The 18,161-nt window shown below is 40.4% G+C and overlaps 2 protein-coding genes across 3 annotated transcripts in view; both read right to left on the bottom strand.

Moving 5' to 3' along the window:
- Nucleotides 1-962, bottom strand: part of arhgef40 (Rho guanine nucleotide exchange factor (GEF) 40) — a 46,840-nt gene extending 45,878 nt beyond the window's left edge. For both annotated transcript variants that reach the window (XM_037112083.1, XM_037112082.1), the window contains exon 1: nt 778-962. In XM_037112083.1, the coding sequence (XP_036967978.1) occupies nt 778-780 (3 nt within the window). In that variant the 5' untranslated portion in view covers nt 781-962. The remainder of the gene's footprint in view (nt 1-777) is intronic.
- A 6,617-nt stretch (nt 963-7,579) lies between these two features.
- On the bottom strand, nt 7,580-15,882 carry LOC119027744 (mucin-1-like). Its single transcript, XM_037113175.1, has 15 exons — nt 15,431-15,882; nt 12,708-13,384; nt 12,424-12,615; nt 12,215-12,310; nt 11,603-11,753; nt 10,926-11,467; nt 10,642-10,833; nt 10,433-10,528; nt 9,821-9,971; nt 9,429-9,685; nt 9,145-9,336; nt 8,933-9,028; nt 8,362-8,506; nt 8,074-8,226; nt 7,580-7,961 (listed from the first exon to the last, which is right to left on the bottom strand). The coding sequence occupies exons 2-15, from the start codon at nt 13,380-13,382 to the stop codon at nt 7,918-7,920; spliced, it is 2,982 nt and encodes a 993-aa protein (XP_036969070.1). The 5' UTR covers nt 13,383-13,384; nt 15,431-15,882; the 3' UTR covers nt 7,580-7,917.
- Between the last annotated feature and the right edge of the window lie 2,279 nt (nt 15,883-18,161).

An 18,161-nucleotide genomic window follows, 5' to 3' on the forward strand; every position in this document is an offset into this window, starting at 1 on the left:
TGGCAACAGAGAGCCTCTTTGCTCCCGCTGCAAGAAAAAAAAAAAAAAAAAAAAAAACCCGCAAAAGTCACCAACGTCACATGACAGAAATCATGCCGTTAGAAGTCGCTGACAACTTCGCAAGCTGTTACAGCAACTGGCTTCGCTAATCAAATGCATGCCTTAATGAGAGGTTATGATTAAAGGAGCATTATGTAGTTTTGGAGAAGAAATTGTAATTAGTTATGATTCTTTATTCTTTTAAGACCAAACAAACTCTCTTTGTTTTAATGCCTGAGCAAACTGGATCAACAACGAGACCTTAAAGGGCAACACAGTGTCATACTGTTTTGTTTATATGTGGCGGACCCTGCCACCTTTCTAGCTTCAAACAGTGTTCTAGGGACCTTATACCTCTGAGAACAGCTCCTTTATTCAGCTTATTTTTGAGTTTGTGTAACTGCCCCATTAACATTTTAAATATTAAGATTCTGAGTTAGAATTTCTTCTCCAAATCTGCATATTGCACCTTTAAAGTCAAATATGTGGAGCTGTTTGATATATATATATATATATTTTTTTTTGAGTGTCTGAAGCACATGTGGAAGTGACAGATCTGTCGCAAAATGTTGCCATATCAGCCTTTCATAGGACTTAAAAAGAGGAACGTAAAGAACACAGAGTCTGGAAAATGTTTAGTGATACGTGTCTCTACATGTCTCTTCCTCATCAGAATACTTTCTATCATTTTCCCCGCAAACGTAACTCTTCCACAGCTTGAAAGAAAGTGGGACTTACCATGACTTCAGTCAGGAATTCCTACATAGTCCTCAGTCCCTCTTCCTGCGTTTGCTTCCTCTCTCCGCATTCTCCTCAGAAACTTTCCCCCTTCAGTGATTACCAGCCTCCATCAGCCTCTCCTTCATGAGACTTTTCTACCCCCTTCCAACTATCTCTCTCCCAGCGCATGAAAACAGCCCTCTTCTCTTCCTCCAGCCTGGGAATGTCCAAGCTGCATTTTTCTCCCCTCCCCTCGCCGTCTGCCCAGCAGTCCCACGCACTCCCACCTCCCGTCTCCTCCTCCCCTCTCTCCTCCCTCCCTCTCACCTAACAAGAGCACTACAGTCCCTCTCTGCGCTCAAACTTTCCACTTCGCCCCCCAGAGTAACTTCAATGAATAGACAATGAAAAACCGTTACCCCACCCAGGCGTAATTGAAAAGTTAAAGAAAAGAGAATGGAGCTCTGATGTTTTATTGTTGGTGAAAATTGCACGTTCTTTATTCTCGGTGGGAGATAATTAAGTCTATTGCTAATCAAGCTTTAATTTGATGAAAAGGGGTTGGGGGCACTTATTGAAAAATACTCCCAATGAAAACCGCACGTGTTTTGTGTATGAGCTCCATTTTTACATGATAGGGAACAAAGGGCGCCAAGCACTGTTTACAAAAAGTACAATTTTACCTGAATGGATTTGACCTCACCAGAACATTTTGAAGCAGTGGTGGACTCGGGATGTTTGAGGGCGCCAGCGTGCAGAAAAGCCATGACACATTTATAGTGAAGACTGGGTATTATCTATATAGTTTTCTCCGCTAGATTGGCACCCTAAGGCAACTGATTTTGTTTCCCCACTGGAAGTCCTGATGGGAAATTGATCAAGGTTTTTTTACAGGAAGGGCACCCTAGAGGGCACTTTCTCATGTTTTCTTCACTAGAGAGGTACCTTAGAAAGAAATGTATCATGTTTTTTCCACTAAAAAGACATCCTAAAGGGAAATTGATCAAGTTACTTTTGATTGCAAGGGCACTTTATCATGCTTTCTTTACCACAAGGGCACCCTCGAAGGAAATGCATCATGTTTCCTCCACTAAAAAAGACATCCTAAAGGGAAATTGATCAAGTTACTTTTGACTGCAAGGGCACTTTATCGTGCTTTCTTTACCACAAAGGCATCCAAGACTTGACTTTTGCAGCTTTTTTTGAACATGGGGGCACCAAGGGGGGCAGCTGTTCCTGAATCTCTGAAATCCTACACATCCCACCTTTTAAAGAGGGGTTGAAGGGAAACTCCAGCAACTTAGTTTCGCTCTTCCGCATCATTGGGACACATCTGTAAAAGAATGGTGAATATCGATGCAGCAGAGGTTGAGATTTCCTGACCTTTATCCCCTAGTACGGATCAAAAATGCTCCAAAAACTGCTGGGTTCTACATTTCACAGAATGTACATAATACTATATTTTCATTCCACCACCTCTAGCTGGTAAATGCCAGTGTCTTTAACATAACATGCCCAGGTTTTAAAGATGCACTTTCTGTATAAAGTGAGCCAAAGCGAGGGTCACCCTGATGATGTGATCCAGGTTATTTTCATAGACTTTAGACTGCTCCCCCAGAGTCACATAATAAACCAAATCTCCTCTTGCATAGGCCAGCTTGACAGCTTCATAACAGTCTGAGCAGGTTAAACCCTAATAGTCTTTGATTTAAACCAGGAAATACAGTACATTCTTCTGTGTCTGGGAATACACATTCTCAACATGCAGCATCGAGCGTTAAACACCGAACCATTACATCTCAGATTTCACCTTTTGAGCTTGTGCGAGTGATTCCCTCACTAAGATACGGAGCCCTTTAAAAAACAGTGTAATAAAGGTTGTGATTTACTTCCTTCTCTTTTCTAAGCAGTGTTAATATCCAGCAGACGTTAAGCAAAGAAAATGTTTATCATGGGATGGTGACTTCACTCTTCCCTTACTGTATAAACAAGTCACGCTTCAGGCCTTCCAGCACTGTGACTCCCTCTTTCATCTTCCTTTACTTTTTTATTGGCCCAAAATGTTGCCACTTTAAAACAAGTGAAGGGATGGAGTCAGTTTTTGATCATGCAGCACCCCCTTGTGTTCACTGTGTGGCAGTGCAGTAGTATAAAGTACGAAGGATGGAGGCAAACGTTTGTCTCTTGCTTGAATTTCTTTGATTGCAAATTAAACGATTAGCAACATACAGGTTTGTTTCTCAGACACGTAGAGTACACATCTATTTTTAAAATCAAGGTTTGTAGTTATCAATCAATTTAGATTTGGCGGCATATGTCCAAAGCGACTTACAGTAATTCATACGTTTATACACTGATGACAGCGGCTGCTGAAATGCACTTCAGGAGCAGTTTGAGGTTCGGTATCTTGCCCAAGGCCAGTCTGACGTGCAGACCAGGGGAGTCGAACAAGCAACCTTCCGATAACAAGACGCTGGCTCAACCCCTGAGCCACAGCCACAAAAATGATGATTGTTTTTCTTTTTTCATTTGATTTAAAGTTCAACTGGAAATGGGACAGACAATTGTTTTAAAAAAGCATTCACAATGTGGTTGATGAGCAGAGTTTCACTTCTGGGTGAAAGATACCTGGCAGGAGGGACAAGAAGAACCGGGCCTCTGGATGTGTTCCTCCCTCCGCCACGCCTAACATAAGGCAGTGTGTCGTTATTTATATAGGTGTGTCTCCTGTCTGTTCTGTAAATTCCTCCCTTGTGTAACAGTGCTATCCAAAATATTCTGTAAGCGATGTGACCTGAGCGGGAAGATCATAAACCAACGGGGCAAGACTCCTTTATTTACCTTCCGTTTCTTTCATATATCTTTACTTACACTGTCTACAAAGAGACAACCGTTTTCGATGTGGTGAGCATTTTCTGTTGATAGTTCAGTTCCACTTTTCACATCCCCAAGGTCTGTCACGCATTACAAAAACAAGCATGAAGTGATATAATACGAAGCTATGTGTGCTGTGCCCCTTACTGAGGGGGACATGTAACAAAACCCATTGAGGGATGCAAGTTCAGAGTTTTGCACATTTACTATTGGTAAGATAAAAGTCCTTTAATGATTTTGAGAAAATCTGGGTGTTACAGAGCACAAAGACAGATGAGAAATAAATAGATATACATCAATAATGTTGACATTGTGATGAGTCTGACTTGTGAATTTATGATGTTAGGTCAAAGGTTATATTGTAGAAAGGTGATGAATAAGAGTGTCTGGTTTCCTTAAAAATATTTAATGATAGTGAATTAATAATTGTTCAATGTCCACACACAATTTATGCCCAGACACTTAATTTGACATAATTTTAAAGTGCCTGTTGGTAAGATAGTTGATTTTTGAGGCTCATACTGACACTTTCAGATGGCAGCCTACATCCAAATTGGAATGAGACTTAGAAACAATCTTACCAACAGGAGCTTTAAACTTAAATATCAGTTACATTAAAAAACTCCTCCCTAGTATATTTGACTTGAATGGGGGGATTAACTATGGACACACAACTGGCTATAAACCATTTTACCTGGCTGTAAAAACATTTATTTCAGTTGTAAAGTGGGACATTTTTACATGGTGTTCTATTCTTGGCCTTGTACGGGACAGGGCCCCTGGCTTCAACACGACTAGGATGGCCCCAAACTTTATAGGGTTTCCTTTGTTCACAAAAGAATATTTTTTGACCTCTGGTTGAAAAGCCTGAACCACTAGACTTATCTACCTAATGTAGATTTACCACAACTAACGGTAAACACTTCCTTCTTCCTCGTAGACGCCCAGTGAAATAATGTTGACTGTTCACCTGTGTGAGAAAAGGAGTGGCATTGAAAAGAAAACGTCTTTCATATCACAGTGGGAAATGCATTATATGTGTCGAGGTTTCACCTTAAGGGGGTCATTGGTCTACAATCCAGATTTCAGCACCATTCAGCTTGTTTTCCAATTAATCTGTGGTTGGTTATTGTTATAGCTGTAATTTAAATGTGGCATGAAAATGTCTTAAAATTGTAATAATTTGATGGTTATTTAAACAAAAAGAATTGCCATTACTTGAAAGTAACGCTAAACTTGTATCAAACTCATTTTTTGTTTTCAATTTGGGTATGAAGGGAAAGGTTGCAAACGTAAGTGTTAAAAAAGTCTGTTTTGTGCAAATCTGACAGGTAATAATTCCCGTTTTGATCAGTTTAAAACAAGGATGATGACATATCCATTTTGGCAGTCATCTCATTTGACACGGCCTAAACAAAAGACTGTTTCCCAGCCCTGCTCATCAGGAAGGTAAATCTATGTGTTTGTTTTGGTGGGGTCAGTCATGTAGTTAAGGAGCTCTAACTACTAGCTTAAAGGGTTTTATCATGAGTACACCCATGAACCACCCAAACTGGTTAGAAAATCCATTTGGAACTAAGAATCGAATATGCAGTCTCAGCAAAACACCACTGTTTTCATGTATTTATTTTGCTTTATGTTCAAAGTATTTTTTCCAAGAGTAATCTGATAGGATTACAAAATTTTGGATGCACTGTCACAAAATCATGGCCACCTTTTGAAAGTCTGCACCCGAAAATTAATGAACAAATTGTATTAAAATGATTATGTTTTTTTTTCTTCTTTTTTTTCTGTGACTAACATTTTTAACAGTTAAAATATATATCTAATAGAATAAATAATGTTACAAAGACACAAAAAAACAAAAAGAAACACTTAAGTTTATATGTCACTTCCGGCGGCCATCTTTGTTTGGCTGAAAGTGTAGGGACGTGGGAAAGCGTCAAAACAAACAGAGTCGTTCCGGCCAGCGGAATAAGTTTTCTCACAGTTGGACAGCGACTGAGGCACACCGAAACTATCTTAAAAACTGCGGTAAGTGTCGTCACATTATTTGTTTGGCTTGTATTTACAGCCCGAGAGAAAAAGGCTGTGTGACGTGAAGAAATCGCAGATCGTCTGAGAAGGGCACAAACTTGGACGAGAACGAGAACTAACGTCAGCTACAACAGTTAGCTAGCTGCAATCCTTTACCTTGTAAATTCCCAACATAAGTATAGCCCAGTTTTACTCTTGACATTTTTTTCTTTTACCTGAAAATTACTAAAATCGTGCCTAACTTTGTTTTTTACTTCGTAAGTATGTTATTACGCCTGTCAGCTCCCTTGACAGCTGACTGGGCTTAATTAGTTTCATTAGCTAGCAAGCTACAGTCTTTGATTCCAATTGATTTACCCTTAATAGAGCCACGCTTGCCATGAATACTGTCTTATTTTGCTATAGCTTTCATAATTGTGTTTACAGACTAGGTATCAAAGTGAAATATCAGTATACTACTACTTAGCAACTGCAATGCAGCTGCATTTGTTAAATTAGCTGCATGTTACTTGTATTAGTGTATCTATGCAGGATAGGTGTTATCATGACATTTTTGTCCAAAATCAGTCTAATTTTCAAGTAGCTGACATCCAGAATTGTTGCATTTTTTTTAAAAAAGGCCACAGCCTTCATTATTGCCTCTATAGTGGTTTGGTTTAAAGGTTAAATACCTTTTTTGGGGGGGGGGGGGTTGGTTAATACCTGAAATTTTAATTTTGGTTATTATAAACTTTTTGTTCTACTACACTAAATACGTCATTAAGTGGCTCATTATTTAATTATAAAGTGCTTACGTGTGTTTAAAAGCAGAAGATTCGTCTACTCACTAGTCTTTACATCCCCATATATGATTGTTGATTCACATTGTCAGACTGCTTTTTGTCAGCATATTCCAATGAACTGATGCTAAAAACACATTTCATGGGAATTCAAATCAAGAAAGTTACTAATGCCAAGAAGGCCTGCTCTATAATTTCAGTGTCCATTTAAATGTATTAATTCCACAAAGATAATCAGTTTGGGTAAAATGTTTATTTCAAAAATATATAATAAAAATGCAGTTGTTACATAATGCAATATGCAAAATCAATTTCACCAATATTTGGTATCATATCATAACTTTCTTTATAAGCAACTGCTCACTTGAATGTGCACTTACTCATAACATGCACACATGAAAATATCAGCCAGTGAAGGCTTCATTGTAAAAGCATTAATGAAACATCAAAGTTATGTACATTCACACTAAAGAGAATAACATCAATATACTAACATTATGCAAAAACAGACATATCTGCCATTTTCTGACATCATTGTGAGTGACACAAAAGGAGAAAAAATATTTTTTGATTGTGAATGCCTAGTGACACACCCAAAATAAAAAAAAATTTTTGGTCCTTTATAAACGTAATTTCTAACCATTCTTAAGGGAAACAAAAGAACATTATGACAAAAAAGTTATTCGTTAGTTCCTCAGCTTTTGACAAAAGGTTTTGACATTAATGCATTGTTGTAATTTACCAACAGATCTTGTTACTTAATCATGAGGTTTTTACTGACATTAATAAATGTGGGAGTAAAAGGTAACCAGACCTCAAACCCCAAATGTGATGTATGACTGCTCTTTATGGTTATAATTGTAATTTAAATTGTCATTTGTGTCTAATTGTAGCTATTTGTACATGGTAGGGGTTTGATGTTTAGCCAGCAATTCAGTAACTTTTAAGACAATAATCCAGCTGTCCTTTGGTCAGAAAACATACAAAAGCAAGTAACACAAGTTCAAATTAAAAACTCAAATTGGGTTCACGTGTTTTTTTCAGAGCCTGTTACAGATGTGAAAGCAGTCTGCAGAAAGGCTGTCAAAGAATAACCCGCATCCACCAGTCCTACTTTCCCTGGGGTGAGTTGATACAAAATGAATCCTAATAACCTGGGCTGCACTGTGTTTAGTCAAGCTCCTGCGAGATGCTTAACAGACTATATTCCATTACACATGTAATGTCTCCCCTGTAATTATTTGTTAACAGTGGTGGATGGGAGTCTTTTTGGGTCAATTTAAGAGAAGAGAGCTAAAACTAAATACCTATTCGCATTTTGTGGGAAAGGAAGGCTAATTTATGACATTCATTTCAATTTTTGTAATCATAAAAGGGTTCACCACTGCTGAATGACTACAGAGGCAACGCTGGCATGTCTTTAAATAGGTTTAAATAGGTTTCTTGTCTTGACTCATGGGGGGGTTCCTCATAGCATGAACAGACCCAGCACACCGGCAGCGATCAGCATGGCTGCAGGGGAAGACGGGAAAACAGAAATAAGGCATTGCACAAACACGTATATTTTTAAACCTCTTGAATAGCTTTGCTCTGTTGTGGAAAACAATGCCATACTTTACCATACCTTGCATCAGTGATTGCTGGAGTGTAATGGCGTGGCCGGTGGTCATGGTGGCAGGGGAAGTCGTGGTAGCTGTATTGGAGATGTTGGTAGGATTGGCCAGGTTTATGACAGCACTCTGTAGTCGGGTGACTGGGGTTCCCAGAGCACCAGAAGCTGAGATCGCAAGAGAAAGACAAAAAGATCATACATATTACTTCTAAGCAGGTGTAAAAATGGCAACACATTATCTGTCATGGTGTTTGTGACAGGAATCTTGTGTAAATGTGTATCCGTAGAATGGTAGCTTACTGCTGTTGAAAGGTCCAGTGGAGATTGCGACTGCTACATTTGATGCTCTAGTTGATATAGAAGTTGAAGAGTCTGGTACGGTGGCAGCGAATGTACACTGGATTCTCCTTCCATTGACCCTGCCCCTCACGCTGTTCACATTCAGCTGGAGAGAAATAACAGATGACAAAGAAGACAGTGAGTTTTCCATGTTGTATTGATTACAGCAAACATTTCTTGTTGTGATATTGTTTGAGCAGGAGTCTCCCAAAGGCTGTGTGAAGCATTGTGTGCATACAAATAAAGTATAAACCATCCACACTAGATTAGCTGGGTAATATATGGATATTATATTGTTATGGTGATATGAGACCCCCTTTCTCAAAATCTGGATATTGTTGTGTCGTGACATGTCTTTTCCTGGTTTTAAATGGTGTGATGTGATTTTCTGAATCTACCAGACTGTTCTACTTGTTCTTATACTTGGCTTTACCCACTTCATCATTTATATCCACATTTACTGAGGAAAGTGGGCTGCAAAGGTCTAATAAATATATCTTGTCACTTACAGTGTAGGCAAAGTAAAACTCACCACTGTCGGAGTCAGGACGTCATTGTTGAGGAGAGCAGAAAAGAATACCACAACGCTATTGTTGTTCGCACAGACGTAGGTTGTGTCATTGCTGCCCTGCAGTGCAAAACCAGAATGGGTGAATAAAACTTGTTTTGTATACGTCTTCAGAACAAACTCTCACTCTGAGTTAGTCTTCATGGTACTTTCATCTGTGACAGAACTTGACATACCAATGTGCTGTCACTTGACAGTGTGGCAGCAATGTATCCATCTGACTCTCCTGCGAGCCCAAACTCAAAATTCTGACCGCTCGTCTGCCTAGCAGAAAGAAAGAAGCATGATCCTGCAACAGCGGGGTTGCACGAAGCAGGCTCAGCCGCACACAGCTGCTGGGTCCCACATCCTGTTCTGTCAATAGGTGTCTGCAATAGAGACAAGAAATATTTCAATAGCACTGATAAAAGAGACCATACTTGATCCGATTCTGTTCTGTTCTGCTATCCCCATCTCTCACCTCAAGATTTTCCACTGTGGTGTTGGGTGTCAGTGGGGGAGCTGTTGTTGCCGGTGCAACAGTCGTCACCAGTACTGTGGTCATGTTGTTTCCTGGTGCTGCGGTCATGTTTCCTGCTTGTGTGGTCATGGTGGGAGGGGAAGTGGCGGTGGCGTTGGTAGTGTTTGAAACCTCATTGACGATGGTGGTGTTAGGATTGGCCAGGTTTACGACAGAACTCTGTAGTCGGGGGGCTGGGGCTCCCAGAGCACCAGAAGCTGAGAGCGCAAAATAAAGACAAAAAGATCATAATTATTATTTTTAAGCAGTTGTAAGAATTTCAACACATTACCTATCATGGTGTTTGTGACAGGAATCTTATTTAATGTGTATTCTCTAGGATGTTGGCTTACTGCTGTTGAAAGGTCCAGTGGAGATTGCGAGTACTAGACTTGATGCTCTATTTGATCTTGAAGTTGCACTACCAGAGTCTGGTACGGTGGCAGCGAATGTACACTGGATTCTCCTTCCATTGACCCTGCCCCTCACGTTGTTCACATTCAGCTGGAGAGAAATATCAGATGACAAAGAAGACAGTGAGTTTTCCATGTTGTATGATAACAATAAATGTTTCTTGCTGTGATATTGCTTGAGCAGCAGTTTCCCAAAGGCTGCATGAGGCATTCTATGCAAATAGAGTGTAGACTATCCACACTGGATTAGCTGGGTAATATATGGATATTATATTGCTATGGTGATATGAGACCCCCTCTTCTTAAAATCTGGATATTGTTGTGTCGTGACATGTCTTTTCCTGGTTTTAAATGGTGTGATGTGATTTTCTGAATCTACCAGACTGTTCTACTTGTTCTTATACTCGGCTTTACCCACTTCATCATTTATATCCACGTTTACTGATGATGATAAGTAGTACCAATAATTGTTCCTTCAATTTTGGGAAAGTGGGCTACAACAGTCTAATAAATATATCTTGTCACTTACAGTGTAGGCAAAGTAAAACTCACCACTGTCAGAGTCAGGACGTCATTGTTGAGGAGAGCAGAAAAAAATGCCACAACGCCATTTTTGTTCGCACAGACGTAGGTTGTGTCATTGCCGCCCTGCAGTGCAAAACCAGAATGGGTGAATAAAACCTGTTTCGACATACGTCTTCATAATAAACTCTCACTCTGGGTTAGACTGGTACTTTTATCTGTGACAGAACTTGACATACCAATGTGCTGTCACTTGACAGGGTGGCAGCAAGGTAGCCATCTGTTTCTCCTGCGAGCCCAAACTCAAAATTCTGACCGCTCCTCTGCCTAGCAGAAAGAAAGAAGCATGATCCTGCAACAGCGGGGTTGCATGAAGCAGGCTCAGCCGCACACAGCTGCTGGGTCCCACATCCTGTTCTGTCAATAGGTGTCTGCAATAGAGACAAGAAATATTTCAATAGCACTGATAAAAGAGACCATACTTGATCCGATTCTGTTCTGTTCTGCTATCCCCATCTCTCACCTCAAGATTTTCCACTGTGGTGTTGGGTGTCAGTGGGGGAGCTGTTGTTGCCGGTGCAACAGTCGTCACCAGTACTGTGGTCATGTTGTTTCCTGGTGCTGCGGTCGCGTTGTTTCCTGGTGCTGCGGTTGTGTTGTTTCCTGGTGCTGCGGTCGCATTGTTTCCTGGTGCTGCGGTCACGTTGTTTCCTGGTGCTGCGGTCACGTTGTTTCCTGGTGCTGCGGTTGCGTTGTTTCCTGGTGCTGCGGTTGCGTTGTTTCCTGGTGCTGCGGTCGCATTGTTTCCTGGTGCTGCGGTCACGTTGTTTCCTGGTGCTGCGGTCATGTTGCCTGCTTGTGTGATCATGTTATTTCCTGGTGCTGTGGTCATGTTGTTTCCTGGTGCTGCGGTCATGTTTCCTGCTTGTGTGGTCATGGTGGGAGGGGAAGTGGCGGTGGCGTTGGTAGTGTTTGAAACCTCATTGACGATGGTGGTGTTAGGATTGGCCAGGTTTACGACAGAACTCTGTAGTCGGGGGGCTGGGGCTCCCAGAGCACCCGAAGCTGAGAGCACAAAATAAAGACAAAAAGATCATAATTATTATTTTTAAGCAGTTGTAAGAATTTCAACACATTACCTATCATGGTGTTTGTGACAGGAATCTTATTTAATGTGTATTCTGTAGGATGTTGGCTTACTGCTGTTGAAAGGTCCAGTGGAGATTGCGAGTACTAGACTTGATGCTCTATTTGATCTTGAAGTTGCACTACCAGAGTCTGGTACGGTGGCAGCGAATGTACACTGGATTCTCCTTCCATTGACCCTGCCCCTCACGTTGTTCACATTCAGCTGGAGAGAAATATCAGATGACAAAGAAGACAGTGAGTTTTCCATGTTGTATGATAACAATAAATGTTTCTTGCTGTGATATTGCTTGAGCAGCAGTCTCCCAAAGGCTGCATGAGGCATTCTATGCAAATAGAGTGTAGACTATCCACACTGGATTAGCTGGGTAATATATGGATATTATATTGTTATGGTGATATGAGACCCCCTCTTCTTAAAATCTGGATATTGTTGTGTCGTGACATGTCTTTTCCTGGTTTTAAATGGTGTGATGTGATTTTCTGAATCTACCAGACTGTTCTACTTGTTCTTATACTCGGCTTTACCCACTTCATCATTTATATCCACGTTTACTGATGATGATAAGTAGTACCAATAATTGTTCCTTCAATTTTGGGAAAGTGGGCTACAACAGTCTAATAAATATATCTTGTCACTTACAGTGTAGGCAAAGTAAAACTCACCACTGTCAGAGTCAGGACGTCATTGTTGAGGAGAGCAGAAAAAAATGCCACAACGCCATTGTTGTTTGCACAGACGTAGGTTGTGTCATTGCCGCCCTGCAGTGCAAAACCAGAATGGGTGAATAAAACCTGTTTCGACATACGTCTTCATAATAAACTCTCACTCTGGGTTAGACTGGTACTTTTATCTGTGACAGAACTTGACATACCAATGTGCTGTCACTTGACAGGGTGGCAGCAAGGTAGCCATCTGTTTCTCCTGCGAGCCCAAACTCAAAATTCTGACCGCTCGTCTGCCTAGCAGAAAGAAAGAAGCATGATCCTGCAACAGCGGGGTTGCACGAAGCAGGCTCAGCCGCACACAGCTGCTGGGTCCCACATCCTGTTCTGTCAATAGGTGTCTGCAATAGAGACAAGAAATATTTCAATAGCACTGATAAAAGAGACCATACTTGATCCGATTCTGTTCTGTTCTGCTATCCCCATCTCTCACCTCAAGATTTTCCACTGTGGTGTTGGGTGTCAGTGGGGGAGCTGTTGTTGCCGGTGCAACAGTCGTCACCAGTACTGTGGTCATGTTGTTTCCTGGTGCTGCGGTCATGTTGTTTCCTGGTGCTGCGGTCGCGTTGTTTCCTGGTGCTGCGGTCGCGTTGTTTCCTGGTGCTGCGGTCGCGTTGTTTCCTGGTGCTGCGGTCGCGTTGTTTCCTGGTGCCGCGGTCGCGTTGTTTCCTGGTGCCGCGGTCGCGTTGTTTCCTGGTGCCGCGGTCACGTTGTTTCCTGGTGCCGCAGTCATGTTGTTTCCTGGTGCTGCGGTCACATTGTTTCCTGGTGCCACAGTCATGTTGTTTCCTGGTGGTGCAGTCATGTTGTTTCCTGGTGCCGCAGTCATGTTGTTTCCTGGTGGTGCGGTCATGTTTCCTGGTGGTGGTGGTGCAGTCATGTTTCCTGGTGGTGCGGTCATGTTTCCTGGTGGTGGTGGTGCGGTCACATTGTTTCCTGGTGGTGGTGGTGGTGCGGTCATGTTTCCTGGTGGTGCGGTCACGTTGTTTCCTGGTGCTGCGGTCACGTTGTTTCCTGGTGCTGCGGTCACGTTGTTTTGCGCGTAGGTGCCCACAGATAGCCACGACAGTGTCACAAGCAGGACAGTGAGGACTAGTCTGTTGTCCATAGCTAGAGTAGTCAGGTCAAAAGATTGTATCAGATGATCAGATTTAAAGGTGAATTATTTTAGTAAACATTATATCCTATAAACCCAATATTCAAGTAACAGTCACAGCACTGTTTTCATGAACATGTCACAAAATCATCTAATGGGAAGTTACTTTCTTTGGTAAGGCTGCTCAATAATAGAAAAAAATCATAATAACGATTATTTTGGTCAATATTGAAATCACGATCATTGTAACAATTGTTTTTGAGTTTGGAAACATGATGCATTTATTCAGCAATTATCTTAAAAAAACAAACAAAAAAAAACTTTTAACTGAGAACTTTGAAATCCCCTTAAAAAATGCATTAAATGTTCAAATTGAAAAATTCAAAATGTTCAAATCGAAAATAATGTATTTAAAGTACCAACCCTAACCTGTAAATATGTATCCAACTGTCTTGCAATTTCACATTTAATGAATAAGATAAATAAAGTTAGAAAATCAAATTAGATCTTTTGCCAAAAAGTATCCAGTGGAAGCTGTAATTTTCTTGTGCTGTGGCGTTACGGCTCCGGTTCGATTTTTCTCTGCACTCAGCCATCCAGCTACTGCCACCGGTTGCGTTTTGAGTCCACCACGGCGCAGTACTTGCAACTGGCATCGCAAGACTGAGGTGTTCCCACAATAATCACATTATCACTCGCAACCGCAGTTATAGGTATGTGTTATAAAAACAACACCATCAAGTTTGTTTGTTTCTGACCCAAGGATTAGCAGAAGAGCATGTCTTTGTGTCTTTTTGATTATTATTTTTTTTATTTTGAAAAGTGACCGGATGTTAGCGGACACGTATCTGGTCAGTCAAGTCAACAGGGGCCGCGTTGAAAGCTTTGGAGGAGGGACTGAATTGCGCATGCGTGTCTCTAGGCCTACTGTACAACAAAAAAATGCCAAATAAATCGCTTCATCTTGATTATATTAGTTTGTGATTTCGATTTTTGGGTGAAACAATCTCCAATCAAAATTCGATTAATTGCACAGCCCTACTCTTTGGATGGTTGCTGAGCAGAACATGTAGTTGATGTAACATGAAGCATATTTAATGATAGCGAGGAATGACTAGAAAAATGCCAATGCCCCCTTGTGGCTATTCAAAATAAATCAGGAGATCATTATGGGACAGTATGTTATTGGGCCTCCAGCTTCTTATGTGTAAGGATTTACTGCTTTTCCTTGTAATTTATCCCAGTAAATGAAGATCCTTTGGAAATTTTTTACACATTTCACTGGTGTGGCTGCCTCTTTCATTTAGGTGCACCAGTTTATAAATTTGTTGCATTTCTTAGCACAATATGTAAATAATATTTTAAACAGAAAAAAATGTACAGGTACATGTTTTCATCATTTATAGCAACAACATATAGAAGTTTATATGGAATTTTGTATGATTTGGCACACCCCCCACACAGTTTCTGGGTTCAGCACCACTGTGCTAAGTACAAATCCCAGGTTTGTAAAGCTTGTAGGTGCTTACGACACAAAATTTGTTAGCAATATGAAAATGAAATGTGTAGTTTTATTTTGGGGACCAAAAATATAAATATAAACACACAAAATTCAATTGTTTAATAAAGTCACAAAAGAAAAATCAAGTGAGGTCGATATAGAAATGTACAAAATAATCCACAGAAAATATATTTATAGACTAATATTTGTTCAAAAGTCAATGTCTGCACTCCCAGTTGAGTGTGTCACACTTAATCATAAAAATGATCATCAATTATCATTTGTAGTAGTAAGTAGTGAGTAGTCAGTTTTTTTTTAGCAATAAAAAGCTCACAAATATCAACTATAATCTTATTGTCATAAATAATGCCCCAGTTCTTTTATTTTAAGTTTTAGTATATTTGGCATTTGGGAAGTACACACAAAAAAAGAAGTGTAAGTACCAATATATTTTGAAGAGAAACCCATATTTCATTGATTACATGCACATGTACATATCCCTCCATGTATAATTAATAAATATACATTAATGTCTAACATAAAGATTGTTTTAGCCTACCGATTGATCTTGTCTTCAGTTCCACTGATGGGAGAAATAGGGACAAGAAGCTAAAAGCAGTGCAGTTCCTTGAAATGACGATCCTGTCAGGCGTGGCGTACAGGTGGACTGCTTGTGAGTGAGATGCTCTGAGTAGGATCCCAGGTAAAGATGTGACACCTGTGTACACTGTGACACTATTTAAACTAATGGGTTGAGTCAAGACATCACAGCCCAAAAAAAACCAAAAAAAACTCCTGACATCATGGATGAGGGTGGAGAATAGGGGCTCAAGGGCGTGTGTGGAAAGCCCAGGAGAGATTCTGCCATGTCACTGCACATTTACCCCCACCTTTTTCAGTTGCAGTTGCAGTTGCTAAGTGCATTCTTCTCCTGCATGTTTCACAGTGCTCGCAAGGCAACAAACTATAATGAGAACAAGGAAATACACACAGACTTTACCAGACAGCTCTCATATCTGATTATACTCGAAGACAGCCATGTCATGTGAAACAACATCTTAGATTGTATTATGACTATGTGATACAGGTTGTGAAGGGAGCTTTATTTGGAGATTTGACTGCAAAAAAAAAGTTTGTTGATGACCAGCCATCCTCTTCACATCTCCGTCCAGGGCAATTATGTTCAAGAAATGTCTTTTTGCTGTGAGAGGTAAAGACTGTATTGTGTGCCAGTGTGTGCGTGTCTAACTTGGTATATGAAACCAGTCATGAGACTGGTGACACAATGCCAAGAACTGGTTTGTCAGTGACTTCTATTGGCTCCAGTATCACCATTGTGTTAAATGGCATTTTAATACACATGAACGCTTCATGACAATTATTCAGGCAAGTTCAGACAACTGTAAACCATCAGTCTGTAGTAATTGGACAGTGGCAATTATTCGGTTAGGGATGCACTTGCGGTTTCATGCTTAGAAGTGTGATCACAAGAGAGGACTTTTGTGAGATTGTATCCACATTTCTTCCTGCAAGTGGACATGACAGGGACTTAAAATGCTAAAATGTTTTTTTCTTTTTTAAAACGCTTTTGTAGTGCAATAAACAAATGAATTAATCACAAATAAAATTGAATTCTTTTACTTTTTATGTCTGAATTAGTGAGATAATGTCTTAATATTCAAAATAGACCCAGAAACTGTCCACAACTTGAGATGAATTATATTTTCTAGAGTATAATGAGGTGCAGCCTGGTAAAAGAAACAGTATGTTGATCAGTTTTGAAGCTTGAAATACCGGTTAGGATGAGTAGATCAGGGGGTTGAGTAACAACGAGTTTTCTGGTCAGATAGCTTCCTTTTCTGTAAGACCAACTCTTGAAGATTAGCTAAATTGCTTAAATGTTTCCCACACCCTACCTCCAGGAAAGAGAGCTGCAGGGCTGACACTTTTTTTTGTTGGTTGAGGCTGTTGGTTCGTATTTGTTAGTTAGATCGCTTTGGCCTGGGACCATCAACCAAAGAATGTAGAAAAAAACACAATTCTGTAGCCTTAGTACTTAAAGTTGTAAAATAGCATTGTGTCATATCACTGATTATCTAATACGCCTACTGGATTTTTTGTGTTTTTACGTCATGTGAGGTATTTCACTTTATTTATGTCTTTGGACTTTTAATGGCTTTATTTGAAAAAGCTCAGACAAGGTTCATCAAAGGGCCACAGTTTGTATTCTAACCTTTTGTCTGCCTAAACACAAACTTGCTTTGTGAGGAGATGAAAAAATAACAGTAATGATATGAACAATAAAAGTGTAGATTAAAATAACATGCACAGTTACAATGGTCAGTTGACACAGCCAATTGATTAATGGTATTTAATAGATGTTTCCCAACAGGATAATGTTGCTGACAAATGGTGCCGAGAGAATAAACAATGGCATTAACTGTGACTCATGTTGTATGAACGTCTCTGCGGTTGGCCCGCTATGTCAAACCTGTTTGGTTGTCATGGCTGTGAAGTATTTCCGTTCATATGAAACTCACATGGGCTGTTTTCACTCTAAAAAACGTAATGTTTCAGCTCAACAATAGAATTCTTACGCAGTATGTTGCACCACAAATACTCCAACTTTTTTGATGCAATGTGTCTTGAAGGTGGCGTAATGCTCACAAGTCAGTGAAATCATTAGTAAAGTATGATGAGTGGCTCATCCAAAATTTTCCCAGGTTGAGGTTGGAAGTTGAAAGATTTCAGCTTGACTTTTGAACATGATCAAATAGAGGCTAGAGATGTTGAGACTGAGATTCAGTCAATAATGTCTGCTTAGAAGAGACTAGAAGCTGGCTTTTGGCTGCTGGCGTGCGGGACCTCCTGTTCATTTGAATGAGGGTGTTAAGGCCTCGGCGGTGTGGACTGTAGGGGGTTGTGCGAGGGGGTAGAAAAGCAGCCGGTCGAAGCAAAAAAAAATGTTGCAACACAACATTTTTCGAGAAACCCAACGTTGTGTTGGGTAATCATATAAACACGGAATTTTACCTTGTGCACTAGTTTAAAACTAGTAATACAGGCTGCATAACTTACTAGGGAATGCATGACCCACAGCTCAGAGGCAGGGTACAACGGGTCAGTCGCAGGGGCTCTAGTCGCATGGCTAAATGGTGCGGTTGGAACACACCAGGTATTTCTTTGTGTAGCATTATTTTTCATTCAGTTTTGTCTCGTGCCCCAGATTAAAAACTATTAAATACATGCCTTGTGTCCTAGTTGTTCAATGTTAATTGTCTGTCAATATA

Source organism: Acanthopagrus latus, chromosome 10 (assembly GCF_904848185.1).
Source record: "Acanthopagrus latus isolate v.2019 chromosome 10, fAcaLat1.1, whole genome shotgun sequence".
Lineage (NCBI taxonomy): Eukaryota > Metazoa > Chordata > Actinopteri > Spariformes > Sparidae > Acanthopagrus > Acanthopagrus latus.

What these genes read in the sequence shown, in the direction of transcription:
- LOC119027744 (XM_037113175.1), bottom strand. Translation starts at nt 13,382, where the DNA reads ATGGACAACAGACTAGTCCTCACTGTCCTGCTTGTGACACTGTCGTGG. An exon ending in CCACAGTGGAAAATCTTGAG is followed by an intron (nt 9,337 to 9,428) that starts GTGAGAGATGGG and finishes TCTCTATTGCAG; the next exon opens with ACACCTATTGACAGAACAGG. An exon ending in CCAGCAATCACTGATGCAAG is followed by an intron (nt 7,962 to 8,073) that starts GTATGGTAAAGT and finishes CTTCCCCTGCAG; the next exon opens with CCATGCTGATCGCTGCCGGT.